Source organism: Neofelis nebulosa, chromosome 11 (assembly GCF_028018385.1).
Source record: "Neofelis nebulosa isolate mNeoNeb1 chromosome 11, mNeoNeb1.pri, whole genome shotgun sequence".
NCBI lineage: Eukaryota > Metazoa > Chordata > Mammalia > Carnivora > Felidae > Neofelis > Neofelis nebulosa.
Window position 1 is genome coordinate 70,705,376 of NC_080792.1, and position 12,454 is coordinate 70,717,829.

At 42.7% G+C, this 12,454-nt stretch overlaps 1 protein-coding gene across 2 annotated transcripts in view; it reads right to left on the bottom strand.

Annotated features, from left to right (window-relative positions):
* The window catches only part of PITPNB (phosphatidylinositol transfer protein beta), a 62,058-nt gene that overhangs the window by 8,320 nt on the left and 41,284 nt on the right, over window positions 1-12,454 (bottom strand). For both annotated transcript variants that reach the window (XM_058693126.1, XM_058693127.1), the window contains exon 7: window positions 11,978-12,055. In XM_058693126.1, coding sequence (XP_058549109.1) covers window positions 11,978-12,055 — 78 coding nt within the window. The remainder of the gene's footprint in view (window positions 1-11,977; window positions 12,056-12,454) is intronic.

A 12,454-nucleotide genomic window follows, 5' to 3' on the forward strand; every position in this document is an offset into this window, starting at 1 on the left:
TCACTCTCTTATTCTTTCATAGAGTAGGGATTACCGGTTTCAATTTGCAAAACAACTTTAGATAATGTTTCTCCAAAGAGTACAAGGTCATGTGGAACACCGTGGGGGCCCTTTTTATAAAAACGGGATGGCCAGGTGAAGAGATGAAGCAGTCTTTTAGGGGTTCCTCCCCCTCATTCACCACTGCTCTCAGCTCCCCGCCACATTCAGGACATCACGACGCCAGCATCGGTCACACCGTGTGCCACGGTCCCTTCTTGTCAGCTGCAACCCATTCGTACATCCCACTCTCAGTACGTCCACTGTGTGTAGCCAGTATTCGTTCCATGCAGCCATCATGTACACAAATTCGAAAAATGATGAATTCCTAGGTCATATGCTAAAACCTCAAAATGATTCTTCATTTAAGCAATCACAGCACCAGACCACATTTCCCCCCAAATCCTCAGTTAACGTTCCAGTCTCAAATGCATTCTAAAGACAGGATAGATGGAAAAATTCTATCTTGGTCTTATTAATATGACTCCAAAGTTCTACAGAGTCCTGCGTGATTGATCAACTTCTCTCAGAAAATCTCTTCGGTTGTAACATTTCATCTTATTAATGAGCTGGCGCAGGGGTTAAATCGGTGAGGTACCACCACAAGCGTTTAAATAAAAACACGACACACAGCAAACTGTCCTGGTGTGGGTGAATTCTATGTCAACAGGAGAATTTGGCCGGCTGAGCTCTACTTCCCCATGACTTCCCTCCCATAAGACAGAGTACTAACATCATAATTCAGCAGGGATGCGTACGTACACACCCACGCGTATCCAATCCCATACACTGTACGAACAGGTTTCATTCGGCAAGTATTAAGAGGGTGCCACTTACAACCCCATCTGTGCTAGGTGTGGTAAGAGGACACAAAAGCGGCCGGGAGAGAGGAGAGTAATTACATGTGCACAAATAACGACAAAACCACTATCCTTGGTGCTAAGGATCTCTGCCAGAAGGGACACCCTTCTGTCGCTGTGGCCCCGGCCTAAAACATATTCGCAGTTCCCCCTCCCTAGCCTGCAGACCCCACGCACTTCAGCTGGGCTCCTGTGTGTGGAACTAGCCCAGCAGCCTTCCACAAGACATAACTAGCTTCTGAGTGCCCAGCCTCACCGAGACTATCACACGGCTGGTCTTTCACAGATCGTTTTTTTTTTTTTTTTTTTTTTTCAGTAAGCAATGAGCCGGTATTGAGGTACTCTCTCGTTCAACGAGTATCAATGAAAGCCTTCATGATGAAACACAATTTGAAGAAAATATGAAGAATATAGTATTTAAAATTATGAAATACACCTGCTAAACAGTAGCCTTAGACTAGGAGTAAGGGGATGTGGGTTGCAGCTCCCATTATGCAAAGTAACTTCCTATGTTAGGTGGGTAGGATCCTTAACCTCTCTGGGCCTTGCTTCTGCCAGTAAAAGGAAACACTGGGCTCAACTTTTCGTCTTCCACTGATGCGACGCTAAAAGGGTCAGTGAACTTAGTTCCTCCAGGGTCAGGGACGGCACATGTCCTTGGCATTCAGTGGCTTAAGACTTCCTATAATTTTGTATTTTATTCCATAATGGGCTTAGCAAAATATCCTCCTGCCTATGCACTTGGGCTGAATCGCCTCTGCGGCTAAGAACCTCTGATGCACCACTGATTAGCCCTAAGATACCTTCCAGACGGAACATTCCAAGGCCCTATTAATTATGGGCCGCTGATAGCTTCGTTCTGAAACTCCAAATCACTGGACACCTTAGTGTGCTAAATGAAAACCTTGGTTGTTTCCAGGAGAACACCGACTCCTCAGAATTCTACCATTTTATAAAAACGGCAGGATGAAGCATGGTTCTAATTAAAGGGTAAGCTGAATTTAACACAAATATGCTTATACCACACTTGGGCTCCAAGAGCAGAGCATACACACATGACTCCAACAATTACCTAAGTTTGTTTCTCACACGCTTTCTAGTGACTCTGGCAGTCTGCTCAAATCAATTAAAGGAATAGTGATAATTTACAAACAGTGATCTATGATATTTAGTTTAAGTCATGGGACAAAGTGAACCCGTTCTCCAAACTATCTTCCTCGGACCTTAAATATACATTCCAGTCTCATCTGCTTTTTTTGTTTTTCCACACAACTTACAAGTGATTAAAAAAAAAATTCACAGAATATGTACAAGTTAAAAAACAAGTCAATGAAGAGCCTGCTGCCTTTATTTCTTAGCGTAATTCTTTACAGTGTCAACACCTCACAGTATGAGGTGAGGGGACCTACAGAAACTTAATGTCAACCACAGGAAAAAACGGAGAACATGGAAGCTACCTATTTTTAATATATATTATACATTATTAATATATACGTGAAATCTGGGGCGCTTGGGTGGCTCAGTTGGTTAGGTGTCCAACTCTTGATTTTGGTTCAGGTCATTATCTCACGGTTGTGAGATGGAGCCCCGCGTCACGCTCACACTGGGCATGGAGCCTGCTTAAGATTCTCTCTCTGCCCCTCCATCTCTCAAAAAAAAATTTTTTTTAAATATATGCAATATTTAAGGTTTCATTCAGTTCTTACAATGACTTGTGCGATTTGCCTCTTAATTTCAGCTATGTATGACCTTAAGACTAGTGGTTAAGAAATGGCTTAAAAAGTGTCTATACCTAGGGGCATCTGGCCGACTCAGTGGGAAAAGCATGTGACTCTTGATCTCCGGGTACTGAGTTCAAGTCCCATGTGTTGGGTGTGGAGATTAAACAAACAAACGAGTCTCCAGGGGAGCCTTGGGTGGCTCAGTCAGTTAAGCATCTGACACTTGATTTCGGCTCAGGTCGTGACCCCACAGTTTGTGAGATCTATCGCCCAGGTCAGGCTCTGCACCAACAGTGCGGAGCCTGCACAGGATTCTCTCTCTGCCCCTCCTCTGCTCTGTCTCAAAATAAATAAGCAAACATTAAAAAAAAAAAAAAGTCTCCATACACAATGAAAATAAATACACACTTAGAAAAAGTCTCCACATGTAATGAAACAGAAAATAGGGAGACTGCCTAGACATAGTTAAGTAAAAGCCAAAACAATCCTTGTGGCACCATCTTCTCGGAAGGGAATCTGACCCTCTGTCATTAAAAAGCCTTAGAGCTGTCCATATCCTATGTATAACCTTTAACCATGTAATTCCACTTCCAGAAACGTATCCCAATTCATCAGAAAACACTACATATTTACTTATAACAGCAACAACCTGGACTTAACGGTGAAGTATTTTACAAGCCTTCCAAACAATGGGCTGCTACACACACAGACATTAAAAACCATCTTTTCAGAGAATGCTTAATAACGTAAACATTTTTTAAAGGCACGATATGAACATAAACAGGTATCTATCCATGGTATAAACAATTATTAACAAAATACAGTACATAAATCAGGATATGTAACAGATAACAAGAATTAAATCGTGAGAATGTAATGGATTTTTACTTTCTCCTGTGTACAATTCTTTATTTCTGAAACTTAAGAAGTATACATCTTTCGTAATCAGAAAAAAACCCAATACGCTTCGACAATACAAGAGTTTTTGCCCGAAGGTGACTATTTTAGGACAATGAATTCCTTTGCCCTAAATTATCTGGGTACTCTTTCAAATCTTCACTCTTCTTTTGACTATAAATAATCTAAATGTTTTCCTGCCTTTGGTTTTGAGATTTAATACATAAAAGCTAAACAAAATCAAGCTAAAAGCTGAATTAAGATCTTAAATAGATAATCTTAGTCCAGTCCATATTACATTTTTCCTAATCTTAAACTTCTAAAGTAAAAATGAGGTACACACGCAAAGTAAAACATGACATACTCTTCAGAGTCATCAGAAATATTCTTGTGAAAAAATGTGTGACTTTCAAAACGTGAAAAATCTCAATGGGGCAAATATTTGGCATTCCACATTCAGAGGACTGTTCTAGGATCCACAGAACCCAAAGGAGTTCCAGCTTGTCTGTCCAGTTCTCAGGATGTTCACTGGGGCAAAGCAGAGCTTCCTCTCTCGCCTTGAACAATACAAACGTTTTCCTCTTGATCAGGTAGAAAAATAAGCCCAAGGCAAATAAAGCCAAAATCAAAATTCAGATCATTCACACATTAATTCCGACTCAGCTCAAACTTCACATTTGCTAACCTAAAGCAAAACAGGATTAACTCTTTCCTCAATCTAGTTGTAAATAAAATTACTTTGCTGATAAATATGAGTTTTATATAGATGAAAGCACGAAAATTTAAAAGAACAATTGAAAATAAAAGGTAAAGACTAGCTGGTTACCAAAAGACAAGAACAGTCAGGAGTTCTATAAAATGAAAACAACAGGCTAACAGAAGAACCCTAAATTATGACTCATCTTTACATAATTTAAATTTCATCTGTAATGCAGCAAGCACAAGCTAGTGGAGAAAAGGTTTCTAAAATTGTATTTCGTTTGGGTGTTCACTGAATTCCTTACATTTCATGTTTCTAACCATAAATGAAACCCCCAAACGCAAATCATGTTTTTAATTTAACAACGCATATTAGGTTACTCTGAGGTATGTGGACGAGGCCTAAGGGAGAGTAATGCAGCATAACTAAACAAAACGCAGCGTGTTTAACCGGAATGGCGAGCAAATCAGCCCGAGTTATCCACAAGAACTAGTTTCTTGTATCTGTGACAAACAAATATAAACAAACGTAAAAGACAATTAGGAAAAACAAATGAAACAGGCCCAAAGGCATTATGGAAACTCATTTCCTAGAAACGCAGTCCTCTCACAATGCCACGCTACACGTCAACTCCACACACTCTCCTTCCTAGTCAAAATGCGTGGGGATGGAGAAGGAATTGGTATGTGCTACAGATCACCAGATTAATACTCTGGAAGTACGCGGCAGGTTCTGGAAGGCTCATACTGCCTTCATATTTTAATTTTTCAATTTTAGGCAATCTGAATGCTCAATTTCAGCTGTTGATTTCATAATGTAAGTTTCCAACCCAGATTTCACTAAGAAAGTTAAAAATAAATGCACTGCTGGGGCCGTTGCCAGTGCACGCATCAGTAAATATCAACAGAAGATTACAGAATATATGTGAAGTATGTGTACTTAACTCTCAAGCAAAACCCAATTCCCCAACTCAGCCTCACCATACCCTCAGTTTTGATCGGATTTTTTTTTTTTTTTTTTTTTTGGCAGCCATTTAGACAGATCTACAGTGGACATCATATTCTCTGTAAGTACACAGCAAGTCCAACGTTTGGTTGCTTTTTATTTGGTTTAAGGCAGTTAACTTGAATCCAGCAAATACTTACTAAGCCTCTCCCAGGCACAAACCTCGGTGCTGGGCAGTGCCCCACGTTAAGTAGGTCAGACACAGAGCCCATGGCCGAAAACTCAGTGTTGTAACAGGGACAAAGGGGGTGGGGAAGGAGGCCCAGTGAGCACACAGACCCCCGCTCTGACAGGGGACACACCAAGTACCATGAGAAGGTCATCAACAGAGGACTTCAGCAGAGTCCAGGGCTGGAAGATTCTTATCTGACTCGGCAAATGGGAAATGTTAAAGGGAGTAAGCAAATGCGAAAAAGAAGTTCAAAAGACTAAACTAATCACAGGCTAAACTAATTTCATGAAAACAGGCAAAATGAAGTGAAGACAGGAAAGCTTACTGCCTGTGACAGGATAATCAGTCACATTTTCCATGTCTCCAAACTTAGTGTTTGTGGAGCTCACACCCATTTTCCTAAACAGAAGGATGGCATGTGCTTCGTGCTTGTGTCCAATTACTCTAGGAGTGACACCGCGTGCAAGTGAAACCACAGGTTCACTCTTCAGATAATGCTCGTGAAGAAAACACTGTCCCTGACAGTGTCAGTAAGAACCCTGCAAGGGGCCCATCCTGTCGGATCACCTCTCGAACCCAAGTAAGACACTCCATCTGTCTCCCTGCCTGCGTCCGTTGGTGCTGCCTGAGAACAGAGGCATTCAGTATCCACGATAAGGTTAGAACTAATCGTGTATCACTCCCGGGCACTTAGCTTCTTGAAGACATGGGACAGATTTCTTGCTGTCCTCTGTAGGAATTGGGTAATTCACACAGACCAAGCGCTACTTATTTTTATACTGAATTAAAAACCTCATTTGCAAACCAGGTGCTCAAGAAAACAAAAACAAAACCAAAAAAACCTAGCCATGTTTTCAGGTCGGCTTTATTATACATAAGCTACAATGTGGTCTAACCAGACACTAATTATTAAGTCTCTGTATGCCACCCACTATAGGTTTTTGAAAATGAGATGATAGGGAGGGAGCATGTTTTAATGTCTTCACATCTTTCCCAGGACTGAGAGCCATGTCTAGATGAAGACAGGAAAGGACCCCCGGTCTCTCTCCTCGAGAGGCTATCAGGTGCTCATTAGCCTCTTGAGGGCTCTGGGCTGCCTTCTCGCAAGGCTCTATCTCAAAGAGATTTCCACAGCTGGGCTCTGAGCTCTCCCTCACCCCCGCTTCCCTTCCTCCCATCCCTGGCCAACAGAACCTTGTGGTATCTTCATTTCGGGCCACTGACAAGGCTCCCACCTTCTTTCCACAGATAAGAGGCGGGAGGACAAAGGAGTCTTGGTAGTGTGGCAGGGAACAAATCAGCATCCCTACAATCCACAGATGGCTGCCCTCCACTAGCTTGAAGGATCCAGATCGGCTTCACGGGTAATTCTAAAATGAGTCTAAAGCAGGACTGAGCAGGTAAACAGCACGACATACCGTTGTGAAAGCTCCAGCTGCCAGAACTTTCGCTCCAGACTGGAGTTCGAACATCAATAGGACGTGCCTTTATGGCTAGAAAAAGCAAATGTACGCACACAAAGATAACATTAAAGAATCCCAATTTCTAGGGGCGCCTGGGTGGCTCAGTCAGTTAAGCATCCGACTTCAGCTCAGGTCACGATCTCGCAGTCCGTGAGTTCGAGCCCCGCGTCGGGCTCTGGGCTGACAGCTCAGAGCCTGGAGCCTGCTTCTGATTCTGTGTCTCCCTCTCTCTGTGCCCCTCCCCCGTTCATGCTCTGTCTCTCTCTGTCTCAAAAATAAATAAACGTTAAAAAAAAATTAAAAAAAAAAAAAAAAAAAAAAAAAAAAAAAAGAATCCCAATTTCTAGATCAACTTCTTTATTTGACCTGATCACCTTATACTGCAATATTCAGACACTGGATGGTTCCGAGACCCGTCAAGCACTCTAAGGGCCAGATACTCTGGGCAAAGTCTCCTACAAAAGACCTTTATAGGCCTAATTCTTAACTATCTTATAGAGACACAGAACTTTAAGTCTTCAGGAAGCGTCAGCATTAAATGAAGAAAGAAATTCGGCCTTGCCATAGGATGCAAACGACACCATAATCTTCAAAGATGGTGGTTCAATTTGTTAAGATGACAACCCTTCAGATCGGAAGAGGTAAACTTGAAAGCTAAAGGCATCCACACGTACAGGGTTTGTGATAAACCATTAGAACAGGCAGCCATACCAATGTCATAGAACACACAAAGCCCTCAAAACATGGAAGAAACCAAAACATGTGCACACACACATGTGCATGCAGTGCTATAAAGAAATAAACATTTACATCCGTAAGAAATGCACTAATCTACCTTGAAGCAAAAATCTTTACCAGGTTATAAATCCCTCCCCTATCAGTATGTACAAAAGCACTTAAGTGTTGAACCCTAAATAACAAAATATAACTCATGTGCTCAGATTTAAAAAATTCTCTTTTCAGAAGGAAGATGAATCCATAACTAAAGCCTGCATCCCTGGGTTTGTAGTTTTTAAAAAATAAAAGGTATGTATCATACCATAGGCAAAAAAAAAAAAAAAAGTCCGTACTCTAACCCAGTTGGAAAATATGAAAATCTACTCACTGGTGCTCCCCTGGCACCCTCAGGACCACTTACTAGCAAAGGTTCTCTAGCATTCATATGGCCTCTGCTCTTCGGCTGACCCACATCAAGCACTCGTAACACACACACGTTAAAGACAAGGGGTACAGACAAGTGAGTCAAGATGGGCTTGACGACTCCCAGCTATTAAGACAAGAGAACCCCTGGATACCAGACACAGAAAAGGGATAACTGTGTCATTAACAGGGCAGCTTGTGTATAGATCTCACCAACCCCCAGAAATGATGTGGCTTTTCATTTCCAAAGACCAAAGCTTCCTCCGCATTGGGAACGTAACACTCACTACTTCATTCAGTCCTGGCAACGACCTTTTAAGGCAGTGACAATGTCCTTCCCATTCTAGAGATGTGGAAACCCAGGCCCAGAACTAGGATTAAGTTAACGAAGTCACAGCCTATACCACAAGCGATAAGGAAATGGATTTCCCTCAGTGCCACTGTCCCCTACAGATTCCCTGACCATTGGAAACGTACAAATGTTAACAGGAATTATCAAATTCTAGCAAATACCATGAGTACAGAGAGACACACACGTGGCCTGATGCAACAGGGCGTAAGAGATGCCTACTGGTGATGTGGGGGGTCAGAAAGCGTCACGTCTCCACCCACTACGCATCTCTGTGACTGGCGCTGAATCAGGTGCCATAGAGATGTCAGACATCCTGCTGTTTCTCCTACAACTATTACCCGTGTCTCTCTGGCCAAGTTTCTCATCTATATAAAGAAGCAGTTGTACTTACCCCACAGGAAGGTCGTGAAGATGAAACACGACCTCGCGAAGCGCCTGGCACCAAGGAAAAGTGTCTTTTCCACTCTCCAGTCCGGCGTAGACAGCCAGTAAATACTCTGAGAGTTCAGAAGGAACACGCCAGCGTGGGGTAAGTAAGGAAGAGTTGCCAAGAGATCACAGAGTCTGAACCTGGTGCCGAATGCACTTTTGAATTTGTACTCGTGAAAGGGAGTTTCTCCTGAGGGGCGACGGGAAAGAAGACTGAAGGGAGAGGATGGGACGGCACACGGAAGGAAGGCCCGGAGCCGCCGCGGAGGGAGCGGGCAGCCCTTGCGCTCTTGCACAGGAGCATTCTGACAGACACTCTCGGGCAAGTGGGTCCAGAACAGGACTTCTTTTTCCTTTTTGCCTAATTACCACGCATTCCTCCCTTCTCTCCTAGTTCAGACGTACAGAAATCCCCAACCACCACCCAGCCCTACCATCAGTGCCATGGTGGGTATCGTCACTGGCAAACAGGGCCTGCCAAACACAACTTAAATTTTTTTTTTTTTTAACGTTTTTATTTATTTTTGAAGGAGAGAGAGAGAGAAAGCAAGAGCAGAGAGGGAGGAGCAGAGAGAGAGAGGGAGACACAGAATCTGAAGCAGGCTCCAGGCTCTGAGCCATCAGCACAGAGCCCGACGCGGGGCTCGAATTCACCAACGGCGAGATCATGACCTGAGCCGGAGTCGGACGCCCAACCCACTGAGCCACCCAGGCGCCCCAGGGTCTGCTGAACACAATTACAGGAGATGCTGATAAGATCAAGTCAATCCACAGGTTCCCATTTTTCTGTATGTTGTATTACCAGCTACCATCATCCTTTTTACTTTTCTTTCCTTCACAGGAATACGTGGATGGCATGATTACAGTAGTCTCCCCTTATCCACGGGGAATATGTTCCAAGACCCCCAATGGATGCCTGAGACCATGGACAGTACCGAACTCTGTATATACTGTTTTTTCCTATATGTGTACCTTTGATGAAGTATAATCTATAAATTAGGCACAGTGAGAGATCAACAACTAATCACGAAACAGAACAATTATAACAAAAACTGTAATAAAAGTTACATGAATGTGGTCTCTCTCTCTCAAAATATCTTCTTGTGCTGAACTCACCCTTCTTGTATGATGTGAGATGATAAAATGACCATTGAGATGAAGGGAGGGGATGACGCAGGCACTGTGATGCAGCGTCAGGTTACTGACCTTCTGACATCAGAAGGATCATGTGCTTCCAGAATGCAGTTGACCACGGATAAATGAAACCGTGGAAAGAAAAACCGCAGAGACGGGGGAACTACTAGTTATTTCTGGGATCGTGGTAACTTAGTTAAGCTATAACTGAACTTTTAAGGGTAGCTACACTCACCATCATTTGGGAAAGGTTAATAACCAAGAGTTAAATAGGTAAAAAGGGATCACTATCAGTGAGCATTCTCCCAGAGAAATAATAAGCTATTGTTTCCCCCCTCCCGCGCGCGCGTGCGCGCGCACACACACACACACACACACACACACACACACACACACTGGGGGAAAAGACTGCTAAAAGGCAACCTGAAAAAAATGTAAAATTCACATTATTTCTAGAAAGTAAACCTATTCTAGAATTTTAATCATTAATTGATAATAAAAGACAAAGCAATGGCAGTCAAAAATCATAAATAAAAAAGGAATAAAAATCATCTTCTAGGTTCCTAAAACGTTGGAAATTAGGTAAAACTCACAGTGTCCAACTACATGTGCTGCCTGTTCTCAAACTGGGTGGGAGCTCCGACAGAAGAGACTGGAGCTCAAGCATGACAGCCCAGCATAAAATGGAGCATCGCCTTTTCAAGTGTGCACTTGAAAAGCTGAGAATTTCAAGAAAATTTAATGTCTAATTCACCTGAGTCTCAACTTCGGGCCCCTCTCTTCCCTTGTAAAAGCATCATTAGCTAGAGTTAGTACTTACTGGAGCAAGATGGCCTTTGAGAAGATATGGCTGCCTTAGAGGCAGCCACCCATCTGCTGCTCCAACACGGCACTCCATTTTGGAAGGCCAGGTTAAATCTCAAAGGGGAAAGACCTCTTCTCTGACTCAGCGTAAGTTCTAAGGTCCACATATAGAAATCTGCACAAGGATGGGGGAAATTCTTAAATCCACTGAACTAAGTTTAGATCACACATACTGAATTTGTTCCTTGATTTGTAAGTGACATAGATCACTTCCTGTGAATTCAAGTTAAAAGTCTACGGTCATGGCCATTCAACTGGGAGAATCTTGAACTGAACTCCACCCAGAGAACAAATGTAAAAATAAGAGAATTCTGAATCATTTCTTGTAGAACAGTCAGATCCATCCTTCATTTTAGCTGATGTGCAAGACAGTCCACACAACAGTCTGACACCCACCAAGAACCACTCCACGGGTTACTTGTGGAGCTATCTGTCACAGTAATCCCCTATCTGCAAACAACAACTAACACCTAGAGGTCTTCTACCGATGACTGGTGACCGGCTTCGGCATAAACAGACTGGTTACCAAATAAAACGTGTTAGTGGAAATGTGCTCTGGGCACGTTTAGGTTTTAATGTTCCCCTGCTCCTGTCAAATTACCTGTAATCACTTGCCATCACCACAGTAAGCCCTCTTTAAGGGTCTCTCATTTAGTTTAGTGGATGTCTTTAAAATGCCTTCTATTTCTATAGCAATTTAAATTATTACCTTGACATTGCTTTTCTCACTCCCGTGAATAAAGTAAGGGCGTGTTCTTTATTAGAAAGTGACTACTTGCCATCAAAATTGTTCTCTGGTGTTCCGGTTTCCAAGACGTAACTATTAAAAGGCCAGGAACACGAGCTCAGGTGAAGGGAACTTGTTCAGTTTCCACTAAGACTAAATTTAAACTATAAACCTTCATTTAACATGGATTTTTGTACTGCTTCAAGTCTCAAAAGAGAACACTACAATCCCCAAAGACTAAATCACTTGTCTCTTTTTAAGAGTTATCAGAACAGCATGATGCTGAAAGTGACAGTCTGGCTATGTTCTGTTTGTTAATGCAGCACAGACATGCTGGCCAACTGCATCGCAAATACAACTATTTCTGTGCCATTTCTATTTTTCACTTAAACGTCACCAGCTCTCCCAGACCCGGGACCTGTCAAGTGGTCTGTTGCCAAGACTCTGCCTGTCAGAAAGGTCAGCATCCAGTACCTTCCAGTTGGGTCCCAAAGGGCCTCTCTTGGTCTTGACTGACTGGAATAACGCTGGGTCTTCATCAGCTTTGTAGTCCTGCAAAGCAAAACAAAGTCAGAGGCAGAGAAGGAACCCAGAGAAATTTCTTTAACCTTGCCAGAACAGCTCTTTGCAGCTACTAAAACACAGGACAAAAACTGATTAGGCTTATTACTGTGCCTTTGCAGAAAAGTAGGAAAACGCTTCGTTATGATAGTAAGTTTTGGGTTTGGTTCTGTTTTACACTTTAAGGCAAGACAACTACACAATATTTAGTAACAAAAGTCTTGACGAGCAAGCCACTGGTTACTGAAGAGCTCCACAAACCTTCCCACGTCTTTTAACAGTTTCAACATGTCGATACACATACAGGCACATTCAAGAAATAAAACCATCCCGGTCTTGACAGTATCCATCGGTGATGACTGAGAGCTACCACTGTGGCCGGGAACGCAG